This window comes from Pseudorasbora parva, chromosome 21 (genome assembly GCF_024679245.1).
Source record: "Pseudorasbora parva isolate DD20220531a chromosome 21, ASM2467924v1, whole genome shotgun sequence".
Lineage (NCBI taxonomy): Eukaryota > Metazoa > Chordata > Actinopteri > Cypriniformes > Gobionidae > Pseudorasbora > Pseudorasbora parva.
Genome location: NC_090192.1, coordinates 11,926,537 through 11,947,704, shown reverse-complemented (window position 1 = coordinate 11,947,704; position 21,168 = coordinate 11,926,537). Strand labels below are relative to the sequence as shown.

General features: G+C 37.4%; 1 protein-coding gene across 1 annotated transcript in view; it reads right to left on the bottom strand.

The window, feature by feature from the left end:
* Window positions 1-21,168, bottom strand: part of raraa (retinoic acid receptor, alpha a) — a 271,680-nt gene that overhangs the window by 94,389 nt on the left and 156,123 nt on the right. Inside the window, exon 3 of the mRNA XM_067429615.1 lies at window positions 13,966-14,459. Within this exon, the coding sequence (XP_067285716.1) occupies window positions 13,966-14,113 (148 nt within the window). The 5' untranslated portion in view covers window positions 14,114-14,459. The remainder of the gene's footprint in view (window positions 1-13,965; window positions 14,460-21,168) is intronic.

Sequence of the window (21,168 nt, the reverse complement as noted above, 5' to 3'; positions counted from 1 at the left end):
AACCGATCCCATTGACTTCCATTGAAAAAGATCAAAGTTATATCTCTGGATAGGAGTGTCATAGAAACATGGGGGTGGGTTTGATTGACTCAGGGCATCAACGGCCAATCACAAATCACCTTCAACACTTACTAGCCACTCCCTAGCAACCATTATCAAGCACCCTAACAACCCAAATCCACAGTGTATATCTCCACATCCGAACATCATAGAGACACGGGGGTTGGTATATATCATTCATACTGGCAAGGGGATTTTGGGGAATCATTATGGGATGGTGCCAAGCCACTCCATAGCAACCAAACAGAGTACCCTAGCAACTGTTCAGATCTCTGCATCAGAAAATCATACAGACACGGGGGTTGGTTTATATCATTCATACTGGCAAGGGGATTTTGGGGTAGCATTATGGGATGGTGCCAAGCCACTCCATAGCAACCAAACAGAGTACCTTAGCAACCATTCACATCTCTGCATCAGAAAATCATACAGACATGGGGGTTGGTTTATATCAGTCATACTGGCAAGGTGATTTTGGGGTATCATTATGGGATGTTGCCACTCCATAGCAACTACCCAGAATACCCTAGCAACCACATAGCAACGTCATAGCAACCACCCAGAACACCATAGCAACTGCCTAGCAACCACCCAGAACACCCTAGCAACTGCCTAGCAACATCCTAGCAATGCCCTAGCAACCACCCAGAACACCCTAGCAACCACCTAGCAACGCCCTAGCAACCACCCAGAACACCATAGCAACTGCCTAGCAACCACCTAGCAACGCCCTAGCAACCACCCAGAACACCCTAGCAACCGCCTAGCAATGCCCTAGCAACCACCCAGAACACCCTAGCAACCGCCTAGCAACCACCAAAAACCCCCTAGCAACCACCTAGCAACATGCTAATTGTGTAAGCATCATGCTAATCATGTTAGCATCATGCTAGCAACATGCGAATCATGTTAGCATCATGCTAGCAACATTACCTGTGTTTTAAACTCTATGATGTTTCATGCTAATCATGTTAGCATCATGCTAACACCATGCTAATCATGTTAGCATCATGTTAACATCATGCTAATCATGTTAGCATCATGCTAACATCATGCTAATCATGTTAGCATAATGCTAACATCATGCTAATCATGTTAGCATCATGCTAGCAACATGCTAATCATGTTAGCATCATGCTAATCATGTTAGCATCATGCTAATCATGTTAGCATCATGCTAATAACTTGCTAATCATGCTGCTAACAACATGCTAATCATGTTAGCATCATGCTAACAACTTGCTAATCATGTTAGTATCATGCTAACATTATGTTGCTTGGCTTTTTTGCATCACAAATGCCACAGGGCCCCGAGTTTTGCCACGGCAAGCACCACTCACAATTTCTTCAGGAATTGTACTAACAACAAAAAAGATATCATTCACATTCAAGTCTTATTGCCAAACATTTCATTGTAGCTGAATACCATAAAGAAAAATGAACAGGCTAGGGACTTTTGCCTATGGTTTAAAAATACCATAGCAGAACAAAAAAAGGTAAAGCCTTACTAATATAAATTTCATCCATTATTGAAGACAAGTAAACGCTCAGTTAATAAAAATGAACAAATAAATAAATGAGCAATTGCACAAATAAATACAATTTAACAAAGTAGATCCAAGCTGGATTTTTCTGTATGTATATATATATATATATATATATATATATATATATATATATATATATATATATATATATATATATATACAGCATATATACAGCACAGCATGGGACTGACAGGAAGAACGAACGACTCAAACTCGGACTCAAAAGAACTAATCTATTCTGTTTCCGTTACTGACAGCATAGACTCTATGGGACTAACAGGAAGAACGAAAGGCTCGGAGATTCAGAGCACATATGTTGCGTAATGCACATGCACGGTCAACACGAAATGAACGAATCACTCTCGGAGACAACTCGGTAGTCCCGAGTCATATTAAAGATTCGTTCAAAATGAATGAATCGTTCATGAACGACACATCACTAGTACCGAGTTGTTGAGAGTGCTGTGCGTGCGCAAATTTATTTTGTTTGTGTCTGAGAACTCTGAATAAACACAAGTGAACTTTGCAATGTTATTTCTCTCACAAAATGCTTTCACCACAGTTAACAGCAAACAGACACGACATCGACATGAATACAGTAAGAGCTTCTGTTGAGCAGTTAAACAGCAGTTAGGACAAGTGTGCACTGCAGTCATTACGTGTTTGACAGATCTGAACATTATAAAGAGTGTTATTTGATCGCTCTCTGTAGTTTAATCATTTAAATAATAGATTTGTTTCATGCTACTAACAGAAAGGATGTGAAGTTAATCATTTTAGTCACTGGCTTGATTCACTGACGCATCAAAACGGCCAGCGGCGGGACTGACAGTATTAAAACGATTTAGAAAGAAAGTCTGTGTGTACTTGAATAATTAGCTACACATCACTGATCACAGATCAGGCATTAATAATGGTTACTCACTGTTTGTTGCAGTGCTGTCGAATCCGTGTGGAAAAGCCTGTGCTGCTGACATCGCGACTGATAAACTGATTCCTGGTATGACGTCATAACAGGAGAATTCAAGATCAGCTTGTCTGGGCTCTCATTTTCTCAAAGGCAGAGAAAGACAGCCAGAACTCGGTTTACACCGATCAACATTTCTAGCCTCTTGGGGACAATAGTCAGGCTAGGGGAACTCATTATCGGAAGAGGACTCAGTTCATTATCGTGCACTATTCATTCACTATGAGAAGCCATTACGTACAAACCCAGCAATTGGGTTGTTTTAACCCAGTAAATGGGTTGTTTTAACCCAGTGGTTGGGTAAATTGTTTGCTTAAAACAACCCAATTGCCGGGTTAAAAAAATCTAATTCTGGGTTTGTCCATTTTCAACCCAACTTGGGTTGTTTTAACCCAACATTTTTTTAGAGTGTGTGTGTCTGTAGCACAGAAAACAGCATGCATCTTCTTCAGCTTGTTCGAATGGTTCGAAATCAAAATAAAATAACTTTTCTGTGCACACGTTTCGATGTGTGCAGATCACAGACATCGCAAGTCTATTGAGCTTGAATGGTTTAAAATCACAATGGATAAGTGGAACCGAAATGCACATCTCTTCGAATAACCGGTTGTGGGCATTTTGGATGCGGTTCTCGATACTCATCCATATTTTCCTACAAAAGAAACAATCAGGACTCAGCAAATGAACTGCCTGGTCTTAACCTGAATCTCTTTACGTGAAACATAAAAAGAGTTAGCCGTTGCTCTACTCTGCACATGTGCACTGCCTGAACCAAGCTGGATTTTTTTTTTTTCTGATTTAAAATATCAGTATCCCTCATTCAATTAGATCAGTTTTTTGACTGAAAATAGCAGCCTGAGAGTATTCTTAGGATGGTCAGCAAGAGAGCTCTCTTGCCTTGAAAGGGAGTTTGGCACTAATCAGGCCTGGCAGGATAAAACAAGAAGTTTTTGTTCTTACCAGCAACAGCCATGACAAGTAACACTACAGTTTCTTGATCACTTGGTTTCTATTTCTGTGGCATCACATTGTGCAGCCCTGCAAACACTGACATCTCATTAGACCAAAGTAGTGCTGCTCATGTATATTAAACATCAAACATAGACAAGGAGAGACTGTGGAACTTTAGAATCACATATTAAATGACAAATCCCTCAAGTTTCAAGTTCTGTTGTTATTCTATTATCAACATAGTTAAACGATTTAGTGTTTTCAGAAACCATAGCTCCAACAAACATTCAAAAACAGCATTGCAAACTTGTGTAGTTGGTACACTTGACCTGTGGTCAGAAGTGTAGTTTCTTGTTAATATGATGTGGACTTACAGTTCATAGATTATAGTCTTGGGCACAATAACATCCACAACATCCATACAGTACATTCATAGTCATTCATATTTTAGGGTATCATTTTAGTGTGTGCACATAGGGTAAGGAGAACCCCACAATTAATCAAACATCATTAAAGCAAAACAATGGGAAACAAAAATGGTAAATTAGTCCTCGGATGCCATGTTTGTTTCAGCTTTGGGGAGAAAGCTGCTGGATGAATGAACCACATGTATATGGGCGTTAAATTGCATAGGCTACTACAAGTCAATGTGAATAAAATAAATGGTCAGCTTTTTGTTGTTTATGTAAATTAACTATAATAATTTGACTTTAATTGCAATTTCGAATCTATTAATTGACGGAAGTTATTACTCCACCACTTGCTTTTTGTCACATTCATGTTCTGTTTGGGTTTAATTCTAGTTCCTGTACCTCTTTCTTTGTTTCCTGTACCTTTGTTTCCTGCCGCTAGTTTTTTTTCCTTGATTACTGATTGTCTTCAATGGTTGTATGTGGTTGTTGTTTTTTTATTAAAGATTTTTTTTTTTTGTTAAATTCTCCATTGTCGTGTGATCTCTACAGCCACAGTACGTGACAGAACACCGAAAAAAAAGAGTGGAAAGGATGGACATTCCTGCAGTTCCCACATGTTGGACTGTGTCAAGATCCATCTTAAGCTTTGTCTATAATTAACTAATATTGCTTTGGGCCAAAGGCTTTGTGTAGTGAAATTTTGAACTTTCGAATATTCCTCGAACTTTTGAATATTCCGATCTAATTGATGATTGATTTCTGACCTGTAAGGTTGCCAGATTAATAATCATAAACTGTTTGTTAATAGGCCAGAGGGGAACTGGCACCCTGACCGAGTCTGGTTTCTCCCAATGTTTATTTTCTCCATCATCCCCTGATGGAGTTTTGGTTCCTGATGGAGTTTTGGTCGCCTTTGGCTTGGCTTGCTCAGTTTGTGACACAAAAATGTATCTAAGTTTTCAACTAAATATCCAAATAAAATTAATTACTAAATTAACTGTATCAACTATATTACTGATCTGCCCATATTGTCAATATATGATAAATTGAAATGAGCTAATGACATCATAATTTTCTCCAAAGTGGCTTTACAGCCGAATCAAATTTTGTTGCAATATTTTCCTGTTAAACACTGTGAACTTTGCAACAATCAACATTGTAAAAGCACTATATAAATGAAGTTGACTTGACCTAAAATTGCCATAGTTCAGACCAGGTTATATTTGACATGTAGTGGATTTCATTGGTTATAAATTTAAAGTAAAATGAGTGAAAGAGAAATATGATTGTAAGCATGGAAGAGAAAAGATCTTGATGACCTGCAGACTGCTACTCCTGTCTCGTGTGCTTTATTTCTGCTTAATATCCTCTGACAAATACCACAAACTGGCGACAAGGATCAGGCATTTTTCCTGATCAGGCATCATTGGTCACGAAGATGGCTGTCGCTAATTTTCCTTTCCTGAGTTTTTCTTGCTATGACGTTTAACACATGGCTGTGGATTTTTTGAGAATGATCTAAGATCACTACAGGGGATGCCTGGTCAAACCAAAGACGGAGAGCTTTACTCCCTCTGTACTTTAAGGACAACGGATTTTCAACTCATTGTCTAACTCAGTTACAACATTTAAGGAGGCAGAGCCTCCTTATATATTGAAAGCATATTTGGGCCAAAAGCTAAAATAGTATTTCAATTCCATGCCTTTCGTAAACACAGTCAGACGTCTCATGAGTTTTACAGTGCATTGTTGCTTTGCGAGAGCTTGCTGATTCATGTGAGTTTGATGCTGACTAAATTGATTCACAATCAGTGACTACATCTACTCCTGACTACGGTCGGGTATACTGAACTCTGTACTTTTAAGTGCACAGACGGAGTTTCGTCAGTACTACCGAGTACCAATTCATGACAAATCAATTAGTGCCAAATGTAGGTAATTGGTATATTTGGTATTGATCTATAGACAAGTGTCTGTATATTAAACCAGTGTTTAAATAAAAATAAAAATAAAAAAAGAATCCTGCATGTCTTGCATGTCTCTGTGTGAATCAATGGTGCAGATGTGCAGTTTAATTTACCTCACACACTGAATTGCACGTGACGGTCGCGTATTTCCATCTTTATTATCTCATACGAGGACATGAATACATGAACTTCATCTCCAGAGCCGCTCTGAGAGTCCCTTCATGAGAATTTTACAGAAGTTTTATTTGAGAAAAACTACGGTCATATCATAAACACACAGAAACTCAAAGGTCTTCATGGCAACCCATCAAAAAAAAAGAAGAAGAAAAAAGGTGTGGTTTTACTTGACAACTATATTATTATTGTACAGTATAATTTAGATAAGTCTCAACTAAATTATTACGCTTTTAAACAAACTCTGGAACGGTTCGTTTATGGTGAGAACGTGATCCGACCTCGAACAGAACCAACTGCAAAAGTACTGATCATTTTTGGACTTAATACAGCTGATAGTTTGTTGGCAATATTTTCAGAAGATGAGCATGTCAAAGTTAAGAATAATTAATGCACGCCTCCGCTTGAAGTGACGAGCGATGCACACTCGCCGTTTGCAGTGCATTAGAATGTTGTTTTCACGTCGGACTAAAACAATCAAGTCTCCCTGTGCCTGCATCTCCTGTGCAAGTTTCTGAGTTTGGATGTGCTAAAAACATTATACATTGCGTGACGCTGGATGAAACCAAACGGTGTCTCTTCAGGACAACTTCATCTTAGGAGGCACATGGCTGATTGTACCTGTTTCTCTTAGATCTGTGGTGGTCTCCATAGCACACAAAGGACATCAGGGATAGGGGAGAACCAAACAACACCTTTGTGATCTCTATTGGTGGCCAGGGATGGATGCTCAGGTTCATGATTCTGTCTGGTCTTACTGACAGATGGACCATGGCAGAAAGTGGCTGGGGATATAGTCGGGCCATTTGACACGGCTGCATCTGACTACAGGTTTGCTATCACATTAAATTACTTTTACAGCAAATGGCCTAAGGTCTCCTTTACTCACCGTCGCTACGGATTCTGTGGTTTTGTTTCTGTCATCAGTCTTCAGTCGTCATGGGAATCCATTGAGTATTTCACTGATAACAGTGTTCAGTTACATCTGCTGCTTTCGCTGCTTTTATGATAGGAAGGAATATTCGTCTCAGCGTTTCTGTCTCTATTACCCAGCTCTATTACCCAATGGTGCTGTCGAGCGGTTCAACCGTCCAAAGCGCGCACATCCAGGGGGCCGAAATTTCAAATGAGGGGTCATTTTAAATTTGTACACCTTCTTTAACTGTTAGTAGTAGTTAGGCAAGAGAAACAGACCAGGGCTTTGCAGCCCATACTCTGACCCCAACTCATAATTTAGTCAGACCTCTTTATAACATCACATAACAGAGTTAAAGGGTTAGTTCACCCAAAAATGAAATTTCTTTCATTAATGACTCACCCCAATGTCGTTCCACACCCGTAAGACCTCAAGTCAACCTCGGGACACAGTTTATTATTTTAGATTTAGTCCGAGGGCTTTCTGTCCTTTGAATGTCAGTGTATGTCTATTTGCTGTCCACTTCCAGAAGGTAATGAAAACATCCTCAAAGTAGTCCATATGTGACATCAGTTGGTTAGTTAGACTCTTTTGAAGCTTTGACCATACATTTTGGTCCAAAAATAACAAAAAATACTACATTATTCAGCATTGTCTTCTCTTCCGTGTTCCTCAAATAAAGAATCAAACGGTCATGATTCAAGATTCGGATCGCGTGTCAAACTGGCAAACTGCTGAAATCACATGACATTGGCGACATGAATCACGAATCATTCTGCTGATTCGCAACCGTTTGATTCTTTATTTGAGGTTTGAAAACAAACGCGGAAGACAATGCTGAATAAAGTCGTAGTTTTTGTTATTTTTGGACCAAAATGTATTGTCAACACTTCAGAAGAGTCTAACTAACCAACTGATGTCAAATATGGACTACTTTGAGGATGTTTTCATTACCTTCTGGAAGTGGACAGCAAGTGGGCATACACTTACATTCAAAGGAAAGAAAGGCCTCGGACTAAATCTAAAATATCTTAAACTGTGTTCTGAAAATGAACGGAGGTCTTACGGGTGTGGAACGACATTGGAGTGAGTCATTAATAAAAGAAATTTCATTTTTGGGTGAACTAACCCTTTAATTGTTCATTGCATTGTAAAGTAGTTGTTTTAACATCTTACCTTAATTTTCTTTACACTTATCCAAATCGAACTCTAACTAAAACTGACCAGGCCCTTCATGTGTCTTTGTATTTTTCATTGTAAAGTTCCCATAACACAATTAATTAAATATAAAGATTTGTAGATTATATCCAACTGCCACACACACATTTTGAGGACATTACATTGACATAATGATTTTTATACTGTACAAGCGGTATATTCCATCCCCTATCCCTATCCCTACCCCTACCCCAAAACCTAGCCATCACTGAAAACTTTCTTAATAAAACCATTGTTTAGTATGGTTTTTAATCCATTTTAATTAAAATACCCTCACCAGGTCAATGATTTCAGCTATTACCATCTCTGTGGGCACATTTTGTCCCCATAACATAGGGGTCTACCTAAACCACACACACAAATACACACACACACTGGTCAGTGAGACTTTGGACAAGGGCCAGGGGACTCATATACCTGACACCCTTTATGCAACTTGCTCACAGATGTGTGTGCGCGAATGAAATGAATATGAGTGAAATATGAGTAATGTGAATATAAAGCAATGTGTCTCAAGTTATACCATATGCCATCCACAAAAACAAGCCCACCATCCGTTTCTTGTGGCTTCTGCACTTATTAACACAACACACGCCCTAAAAAGAGCTCTCCACAAATCACAGTAAATATTTTTCATGAAAAATAATCCAGATTCGATTTTAAAGACATCCAAAAAGAACATTACACAATGCAAAAACAACACGCTCCTATAAATAAACAGAACAACAAAACAAACACATGGAAGCTGTGACAGGCGTGAGTTTCTCAATATTAATAAACTATCGTGACTGTGTGCGTTAGTTCCCTTACACGTTTAGTCTGGTTTCAACCACCCACGCAGACCCTCTCTCAACAGGGACCACCAAGACGAGCAAAACCACCTGCTCCACTAACACAAACACACACATACCTGGAGGTGACCACGTTCACCACATCCACCTCGCCATTTATTTACACACAGAATACTCCAACCAGAAATGGCAAATACACACACACACACACACACACACACACACACACACACACACACACACACACACACACACACACACACACACACACACACACACACACACACACACAGACACACACACACACACACACACACACACACACACACACACACACACACACACACACACACACACACACACACACACACACACACACACACTAAACATACCCATCACAGGAACATACCCAAACATTCTGCATTTTTACTTTCTCCAAAAATAAAAAAAACTCATCCTGTATGATTTGAAGCCTTTTGAAAAGTTGGGACCTGGCCAGTGTCCTCATATTTCACCCTCATTATATCTTATGCAGATATAATTTCATACCCATGCCATTATACACATTTGTGTCCTGACATTTTACAAAAACAACCACACACACACACACACACACACAAACACACACACACACACACACACACACACACACACACACACACACACACACACACACACACACACACACACACACACACACACACACACACACACACACACACACACACACACACACACACACACACACACACACACACACACACGCGCGCGCGCACACTCTTCAAATATCATTTTAAATGAGAGAACAGTGCAGATTAAGAAATTAATGTTATTTTATTATTAAAAATTTACAGGCCTGCCGACAGGCTTATGTTTTGGTAGCCCGTCTGTAAAACACATAGCCCCGTGCATTGGGCTTTGCGCGCCCTGGCCCATGCATGTCCGAGTCTTATTCTGAATCGCAATGAACCAACAAATAAAGGATTCTCCAGCCTGTGATTTCATGCTAAGGTATGTTCTGTTAGACACGTACACATGATCAAAACAATCTGTAACAATGCAATACTATCACATATAAGAGAACATGCTTTACTCACATAAGTGTGTTGCACCATTTCTGTCAGATCCAATATAGAAGGCACAGCATTGTGTTTTAATCTCAATATGTCTGCAAATCAGTTTTGACCTGAGACTTGTTTACAAACGATTCTGCAGTGAAATGAAGTGAACACGCATACAATGTCTTGAAAATGTCCCCACGTGAGCTGGAACTTCATTAAAAATAAAGTTCAACCACATTTCGCCACACAATGACGTCAAGGTGAGGCATATTCTGAAATCAATCGTTTTCTGGGCCTGGTGTCTATAAAAGCTTTTCTTTAACTTACAAGGAAGTTTTCAGCTCTGAAACTTACAGCATATTTTTATATTACCATATCCTTTTATATATCAAAGGCTCAAGGGAAAGTTGATTTCTCATTTCATCACTCCTTTAAACGTCAAATAAAGATTATATATATATATGCTGATTTGAGAAAATATCCACTCTTAAAGCCTTACCGGTTAAACATTTAATTCACGTGCATGAAATGTTTAACCGGCCGGCAAGGCACGGACTGTTCAATGCATGCACTGTTATGCATTGCGCGCACTAAACGTCTATCAAACACACACGATTACTGGACAGTCTTACTGCGCTAATACTGTCAAATACACACAAGGTTAACATATAAACACAGTCAGTTAAATCTAAAGTGAAAGTAAAATCACGTGCGTCTAAATATTAGATGTGAGCATTGACAGCGCAGCCTAGTGAAAACACTGCTCTTCTGGGACAGTTCACCTCTAAAATGATGTTAATAAAAAAAAGACCTTTAATACAGTAGCTTGTTGTATAAATGTTGCATATTGAAGACTATGTAGTTTTAATTTAAGCCTACATTTATTCATTCAATTTCATACTTAAATGCTACTGTACATCTCTGAGCTGCCACTGTAAATCTTTATAAATATTTATTTTATATTATACAATACACTGGGAATGTGTACAAGGTTTTTTTAGGTAAAATTTTAAGTTTAAGTAAGGGTTTTCAAGTCTTTTAAATAAAAAGAGAAAGAGTATTGAAATAAAAACATTTTCTCCTTAACCTATTTCTGTTCCTGTCGCGAATAGAATATATATATATATATATATATATATATATATATATATATATATATATATATATATATATATATATATATATATATATATATATATATATATATATATATATTTAATATACAAAGTAGTTAATAATCAGTAGTTAATAAGGTTAATACAAAGTGACATAATAGTTAGAGGGAATGTGTGTTTGAAAGAGTAAGCTGTGCAGTCTTGGCACAGGAAGATTGTGTGTCCTCCACTCTGAGTCTGTGCTGTTTACAGGCAGGAAATGTTTGTTCTGTGAAGGGGAAGGAAGCACCTCTCTCAGTAAACACATCACATAACATAATTTGCCATAACAGTCTCATATATACACTCTTTCGCCTGAAAGAGGAAGTGATTTCTGTATCTTTGAAGAGACGTCAATATGAGATTCCTTGCCTATTAACGCATCATTCAAATGATTCCAGCTCGAGCTCTGATCTTGCAGTTTTCAATTAACCATAACAAGCATTCACATGATTCAGTCTGGATCCCAGCATCTTTAGGCAGCAATGAACATGTTTGTTAGTACACCATTTCTATAAGCAACTTTCACAATAATGTATGTAAGCATCTTACGTATCAGCGTTTGTGCTGACACTCCCTCAGTTGTTAAATCCCATTATATTAAACAGACACGTTCAATTTTTAATTGTAGTGTCTGTTCTTTAACTGAACTGATTTTATGAAGATGAATGTGGTGGGAAAGTGAAAGTGATCCAGTAGCGGTGGCTTTGGCAGTGGCCTCACAGGAGAGCGAAGCATTCTGGGAATTGTTGTCTTTCATCGCCATGAGACAAACATTTCTGTCTTTTCTCGGTCTAGAAAGCACCAAATTCGAAAATAATTTCACATTTTTACTACATTAATGACCTAGTTTAAATACAGATCCATCTTCCCAGCGCTGAAGTACCCCTTTAAAGGTGCCCTAGAATGAAAAATTGAATTTACCTTGCCATACTGAAATAATAAGAGTTCAGTACATGGACATCACATACTGTGAGTCTCAAACACCATTGCCTCCTCCTTCATATGAAAATCTTGTGAATCAAAAACACCACGGAAAAATAAGTGATTCTCAACATAAGGCCAACCGTGACACAGTTATTGGGGATCATTTATGTGTACGCCCCCAACATTTGCATCTGTCCAAACATGTTCATTGTCAGGCGGAAGTTGGAACAGACGGAGCCGAATCATTGGGATCTGCAGATAAACAAGCTTCACGCGAGGATAGCAAAAACGGCAGCTCTCATAGACACACGTCATGTTCCAGGCTGTGCAGGAGACTTTTCTATCTTTCCCACAAATAAAAAATGTCAACAGTCATGGTTGATGTTTATAATCGGATACCACAACAATTTAATTCAAGATCGTTCATTTTTTTCGGCCCATTTCAAGCAAGCTTCGCTCAACGTCTTAAACTGAAGAAAGTGGCAATTACAACTGTATTCCTGCAAGCAGTAAGTAGTGATTTTATCCACTTATTGACTGTTTAAACAATTTCTGATTAAATTGAAAGTTTCTTAGAGAGACCGCATTGTCTAGATAATACACGATGCTAGTACAGTAACAATAGGAAACTCCAAGTACCATACAAAACTAAATAGTGTGTCTAATAACAGATTAATATTATTTTGTATTACAAAATACAACCGTAGATACATTGCTTACAGATTGTTCACTCGATTCTAGCAAACGTTACCTTTTCCACCATATAAGTTAAAACGACAGTCATTTGACAAAGCTATTCATTTTGTAAAAAAAAAATATATATATATTTATGAAAAATATATTTATATTTTTGAGAACTTAAGTATGACGTTTTTGCATGCTTGTATTTCAGAGTACATCACAGTCACTGCGTAACGTTAGCCTACATTGTGACTAACGTTATATAAACATGCAATATCGTTGACGAAAAAAGACGTGTCTAAAATCACTGGTTTTGGTTTGGGAAAGAAGAGCGTTTGTGCGGTTGCCAGATATCAGTAATTTAAATCCCCCAAACAGAGCTTTTCTGTGAAAAGAACTATCCGGTGTTTCACCTAAACTTGTGCGATCTGGCAACCATATATATGCACGCGAGCTCTTTCTCGCGCGCAGATGATCTGAAAACACCAATAAACAAGTAGGCTGCATTTCAGCAATCTCCATTTGAGATGTTCTGTTCAAAGTGTCATTCAGTCAGTCTGTGTTCTGTCAGGACGGTCAGGACTCACAAGCCGCTTCACTGAACTGCTGTGTGCTGTGAACTGCTGAAATAAGCCAATCAGAGCAGAGCTCAACATTAATATTCATGAGTCTTCCAAATAAGGCAAAAACAGAGCATTACATCCTAGGGAAAGTTTCTAGGGTTGTAAATGGACCTGTAAAACTGTATCTGGACAAATTTTGCCCTTAAATAAGCCACATACCCTCTATGTAGATATCAGAGAACAATTTAACATATTGTTTCAAATCATTCTAGGGCACCTTTAAGAACCCTGCCCTACATTCCCAGTGAGTGAGATACTATAGTGAGAAAAAATTGCTTGATGGATACAAAGCAGACATAAACAATTCTGGAAACAGGAAGTGGATTTCGAGAGCTGCCCTGCCTGATGTCGGAATACTACAAATGGAATGTCATGTAAAAGCTTTTTGTGATGCACTAGGAGGAATAGATCACAGTTCATCTCAACGCTCAACACAAAATGGAATCCCAACACATTTAAAACAATCATGCTTCAATGAGCAACGGATTTCTTAAAGAGTTCAATGTCATACTCACTGACTGGTGAAGGTGAGCTGTATCCACTGAGGGGTAGGGTGGCCAGAGAAGGTGGAGAAAGCCCCCCCAGCATGTGCGGGAAAAAATAGGAATAGTGGGCCATTGGGAAGCCATTGAGGTGTGGGCTGGGGTTGCCCTTACCAGACATGGCCACCACTAGAGTTCGCCCACAGTCACACGGAAGAATCCAAAATGGTGCTCAACGTGGATGCTTTGCAGGGATCGCTCAACCATAAGGGCGTCCAGAGGATGCACTCTGATGTGCTTAAGTGTTTATTCCATTTGACTCGGATAGATAAAGACAAATGGTGAATCTAGACAGACGAATGGAGGAGTTGCTCTAATTTCCTGCTGAGGGGTTTTCTGTTGGATTTGATTCCCATGTCACACAGGCCAATTGAATTTATTTCCAAACAGATTTGATTCCGCTTATTGAATCCAACAGTCGGTACATCTTACATGATGTGCTCCACTTTTGGCCTCCTTTAGAATTCCTACAGGTTAAGAGAGAGAGGGAGAGAGAGAGATTAATTGAAATAAAAATATATGGAATGCTTTCTGGAATGCAATAAAAGCAGTGGTTCACCCCTAAAATTATTTCACTATTTAATGACCCTGATTTAATGTTTACATTTTCTTCACAGTTTATTGTGACCCAGGGCCATAACCACATTGAGGGGGAAAGTTTCAAATAATTAGAAATAACCAAATTGTCCCCCCAAATGGTGACAAAAAAGTTTTTGTCAAAAAAAAGGTCAAGGCTCATCAATGGCAAAATGATTGAGATGGGCAATAAATTCAAAGTAGGTTTGCGTTCTCTTAAAGGGTTAGTTCACCCAAAAATGAAAATGCTCTCATGAATTACTTACCCTAATGTCGTTCGACACCCGTAAGACCTCCGTTCATCTTCAGAACACAAATGAAGATATTTTTGTTGAAATCCGATGGCTCAGAAAGGCCTTCATTGACACCCATGTCATTTCCTCTCTCAAGACCCATAAAAGGCACTAAAGACGTCGTTACAAAACCCATCGCACTACAGTGGTTATACAATAATAATATGAAGCATTGAGAATAGTTTTTGTGCTCAGAAAAACTAAATAACGACTTATATAGTGATGGGCCAATTTCAAAACAAAGTTTCAAACGGTTATGAATCAGCGTATCGATTCATGATTTGGATCGCCAATGTCACGTGATTTTAGCAGTTTGGCGGTTTGACATGCGATCCGATAAGCTGATTCATAACCGTTCGAAACTTTGTTATATAATTTAGTATATAAGTTGTTATTTCATATTTCTACACACAAAAACTATTCTCGTCGCTTCATAATATTTTTGTATAACCACTGTAGCGAGATGGACTTTGTAACGACGTCTTTAGTGCCTTTTATGGGTCTTGATAGAGTAAATGACATTGGTGTCAATGAAGGCCAGTCCAAGCCACCGGATTTCAATAAAAATATCTTCATTTGTGTTCTGAAGATGAACGGAGGTCTTACAAGAGAATTTTCATTTTTGTGTGAACTAACCCTTTAATGCTGTTCTGGAGACTCTTTACTTTACGGTGAAACCACAAAGCAAAATACACACACACATGTCCCTGCTCTTAATATACAATCATTGATGAACATCTTTGATTTTAATGAAGGAAAATACAAACTAGATTTGGGTGGATCAGAACCCGCAACCTTTAACACGGTTTACAAAAATTTGAGTACCAGACCACTAGAGAATTTGAATGTTAATAGTTTTATTTATTATTTGTGATCTATTTATTTATTAACGTGAAGGTTCTCTGGACTAACAATATATTTGATGCAAATTTATGCAAATATTATTTGCAAATAGTCCCAGAAATATTATCTCCCCAAAACAAATAGACCCAGAATTCCTTTAACTGTTCTGTTTCTTTATCCTTTATAAAAATAAATAAAAAAAATAAATAAAATGAATCACCCCCAATGTTCAAGACATGGGTAGGCCTTGTTGTGATCACGTCTTTGAAGCTCCAGAAACAAAATCACTATAAAAGTAGTTCATACAAAATTTAAATCATTATTTGCTGAAAGTCTTCCCTTCTGCTGCACCAAATATCTCTTTTATTAAATATATTGCATGACTTTAGAAAAAAGCACAAGATGTAAACTAACTTTATGATCCTTTTTTTGTACTTTTATAGAGTTTTGCAGTTTGGCATGAACACTATGACCTGTGTTGTCTGTCTTTTTCTGACAGAAAAAATAACAGCATATGTGTTTGCGGACTATGTCAATGTTTATGCATAGGTACATTATTTGCATGTAATGTTTTTTTGGGCCACACTTTATATTAGGTGGCCTTAAGTACTATGTACTTACATCAAAAAAATAAGTACAATGTACTTACTGTGTTCAAATTGTATTGCAAAGCACCTTTGTTGATATTGAGGTGGGATACGGGTAGAGTTAGGGACAGGTGTGGTGGTGTGGGTCAGTAAGGGTAAAGTTAGGTGTAAGGGAAGTGCCAACTATTACAAATGTAACTACAGAAATTAATTACAGACGCAATTACATGCAGGCATTTTTACAGTACAATGTAAAAACATGCATATACACAACAATTGCATTTTATCAAATTATTAATTTCAATGTTAGTACATAGTAGTTAAGGCCACCTAATATAAAGCTGTTCCTTTTTATGTAATACTTTATCAAAATAATTCAAACAACAATTATTTGCACTCTTGGTGCTCTCCCACCATCTATAATCATGGTTTTGGACCCACTTTACATTAGGTGGCCTTTTTTTAGTACATACTATGCACTAATGTTTTTACATTGTACACTGTAAAAAAAATCCCCGTAAAATTTACGGTAAAAAACCGGCAGCTGTGGTTGCCAGAATTATACCGTAAAAAATACGGCAGTTACGTTTTAGTTTTTATGGGGCAACAACATATAATTTAAAGGTTTATAATGTAATAATCACGGTTGAAAACCGTTTATTTTACCATTCAAAACTGTACACTGTAAAAAAATACCCATCAAATTTATGGTAAAAGAGCGGCAGCTGTGGTTGCCAGAACTTTACCATAAAAAATACAGCAGCAACGTTTTAGATTTTATGGGACAGCAGCATATAATTTAAAGGTTTATAGTGTGGTAATTACGGCTAAAAACTGTTTATTTTACAGTTCAAAACCATATAATTTGAAAGTTTATATTTTTACACAGTGCACTATAAACAATTACGGTAAAAAAGTATTTAACTGAAATAATATTAAATTACCAACTTATTGAAATGCTAATATCTGTTAAGTACCTTTGATATAGATTGACAGCCAACAATTACAGTGGTGATGAGAATCACATGATGAATCAAAGCTCATCACAAGCAGCTTTTGGAGAGATAATATTAACATATAGAAGGTGCACACACAAACACTAAACACCAAACACCATCATGGTAACAGACATGGCTTTTAAAAAAATGAAATAAACATTAATTTAACAACATTGGATGTAAAATAAAACCTTAATGCACATAAGTGATTAGAAAAAACTAAGAAGAAACAGTTAATTAAATGAAAATGCATCAAATGCGAAGTGTCACGTGGGGAATTCTGGGAATTTCAATTTACGGTTTTTACTGTTAGTTACACAATGACCTGTTCTTTTTCACTTCGAAAAACTGTACATTTAACGGTGTACTTACATAAAAAATAAATAAAAAAATACCTGTTTCTAATTACATCTGTAATTAATTTCTAAAATAACATTTATAATTACACTGTTGACACTTCCCTTACACATAATCCTACCATTAGGGTATTCCACCTCAATATCAGCAAAAAAAATTGCAATACAATATGAGCACAATAAGTGCATTATACTTATTTTTATATTTTTATATAAATATATTATATATTATTTTTATATAAGTACATAGTAGTTAAGGCCAGATAATATAAAGTGGGACCATAGCTTTTGTGTGGCACTGAATAAAATGTAAGTTGTTAATCGCAAACAAACTTTTCACAATTATCATATAATGGTTAAACAACTACAGAAATATTATTCATTTTAAGATGTTAAAGTGTAGTTTGTATGCAATCTTTTGAATTTAGATGGCACCAGATATCATTAACTTAATTTTATAATTTCAATCCAACTGCATTAAATGCGATTCAAGATATAATTGATCATAAATAAGTAGTCATAGATTAAATAAGGCGTTGTAAACATTTGCATTTCTGTAAAGTTGTTAATGCGCAAATTATTTAAGTTTTAGATGCTGTCAATAGATATTGTATATTTTAGTGTCTATGCACTATGTTAGAGCCACATTTTACATAAAATACATACTCAATAAATCACGCTCTTAACACTTTCTTATCACTTATCGACTTAATGCTTTAATATGTCTCTTAAAATCCTTTCATACACTGTTATAGAGCAACAAAGAAGCATCAAAAAAGTACAATAGTAATAGTTTTCAGACATGACAAATCTGCAAGAATCTAACAAAGATCTGGATTTGACAGGAATCAAACCCCCCCTACTGTAATTAAAATAAATCCTGCTCATTTGATTAAATCGTGTGAACTGGTGTGTGTGTGACGCTGTCAGTGTATTGAGTATTGCGTCACGTGCTGATGCAACTCTTGACTCAATAAGAAAGAACGTTTGTCTCTAGCAGGCTGGATCATTTCAAAAGACTGCTTACGCCAATCTCACCCTCAAACCAACGGCATGTCCAGGACATCAAGTCAACAGTTCCTCTTTTTGTGCTGGCTAGGCGTGGTCATAGATATTTCATCCATCTGATGCATATCAATGTGAAGAGGCCTGTCTTTTTAATGTGGGAACTTCTTTGCAATTACACATAAAGCTCGGACATATACCCGTGCTATAATGTTGACGTCACTATGAAATTAATCTTTTTTCACTCTTTTCTTTTTAACAGAACATTGCAGCATTGATTATAAACAATTAATCTGTGCACATCTTTTATTTATTTCTTCCCTCAAAATAATTGTTCCCCTCCCTCTTGCAGTGACATCTCAACTCTTTATGATGACGTGAGGGCGGAGCAACCTGTCAATCACATGAGGTCACAGCAATAGCAAGCCACAACCATCCAATCAACTCCCAATGGACAAAATCAAGCCCCGCCCTACAAGGATTCTCGTTAGAGAAGTCGTTTAACAGATATACATCACAGATGGGGGGAAAAAGCCTATTGCAACTTTTACCACTAGTTCCACAAACTCTTCATTACATAATTCTTATTTAATGGTTTATATTTTATGAGCAGTAATTACACTCTAAATCAGGATAAAAATCCATTACTTCAAATAAACTATATTTCAACTGAAATAAAAATGTAAACCTATACACACATACTCACCTAAAGGATTGTTAGGAACACCTGTTTAATTTTGTATTAAGGCAATTATCTAATCAACCAATCACATGGCAGTTGCTTGAATGTATTTAGGGGTGTGGTCCTGGTCAAGACAATCTCCTGAACTCAGCAAAGCATTTGTGAAGCTCATTAAAATTGGACAGGTCAAGGCTGGAAAAATGTTGCCTGGTCTAATGAGTCTCTATTTCTGTTGAGACATTAAGATGGTAGAGTCCGAATTTGGCTTAAACAGAATGAGAGCAGTTACCACTGTGCAGGCTGGTGGTGGTGGTGTAATGGTGTGGGGGATGTTTTCTTGGCACACTTTAGGCTAGTAGTGGGAAGTTCGGATCATTTTACTGACTCGGATCCTTGAGTCTCGTTCAGCAAAATGAACGAATCTTTTTTCGAGTCATTTCGTTCATTTCACCAAAATGACATGTTAAATAGCCCAACACATCTAGTACTTATGAAAATGTTGATTACATTTTAAAACTACATAAAAATAAACTATAGGGTACTGCAACCAAAGCCAAATTATAAGAAACTGAAATGTTTAATTAATTGATTAGTTGTTGGGTCAGGCTATTGCAGTTTCTCTGTTAGTTCACCTAACCTCCTGATCCAAAACATTCTTTCTTTTGCAACTTCACGTTTTTATCACGTTTGTTCTCCGCCTCTCGTGTCTTCGAACTCCTCGAGACGTTAGTTGTCGACTCGTCCGTGTCTGACTCTGATCAGAACTGCGGGCTGGGCCGCCCGGACCATGCGTGACACAGGTCCGGAAACAAAAATGATTAGTTCTTACGAGTCTTTCGGGTTTGAGTCTTTCGTTCTTCCTGTTAGTCCCATAGAGTCTATGCTGTCAGTAACGGAAACAGAAAAGATTAGTTCTTTTGAGTCTCGAGTTTGAGTCGTTCGTTCTTTTGTCATGTGACTTGTCACCGTATTGAACACTAGTTCACAACCTTTTTAGTAAAAAGCACGTAGTTATTTATTTTATTTTTTATATTATTCTCAGTTAATATCAGACATATACAAATTTGGGAAATATATTGACTATTCAAGTCTAACATCACAAATTAGACAAATTTTGAATCAACTGTGTGTGTGTATATATATATCGATCAAAATAACTATTCTTTTGTTTCCGTTACTGACAGCATAGACTCTATGGGACTAACAGGAAGAACGAAAGACTCAAACTCGAGACTCAAAAGAACTAATCTTTTCTGTTTCCGTTACTGACAGCATAGACTCTATGGGACTAACAGGAAGAACGAAAGACTCAAACCTGAAAGACTCGTAAGAACTAATCATTCGGAGATTCAGAGCTGATTCAGAGGCCATATGTTGCGTAATGTGCATGCGCGGTCAACACAAAATGAACAAATCACTCTCTGAGACAACTCGGTAGTCCAGAGTCATAATAAAGATTCGTTTAAAATGAACGAATCGTTCATGAACGACACATCACTACTTTAGGCCCCTTAGTGCTAATTGGGCATCGTTTAAATGCCACAGCCTAACTGAGCATTGTTTCTGACCATTTTCATCCCTTTATGACCACCATGTACCCATCCTCTGATGGCTACTTCCAGCAGGATAATGCACCATGTCACAAAGCTTGAAATAATTTCAAATTGGTTTCTTGAACATGACAATGAGTTCACCAGATCTCAACCCAATAGAGCATCTTTGGGATGTGGTGGAACGGGAGCTTTGTGCCCTGGATGTGCATCCCACATATCTCCATCAACTGCAAGATGGGATTATCAATATGGGCCAACATTTCTAAAGAATGCTTTCAGCACC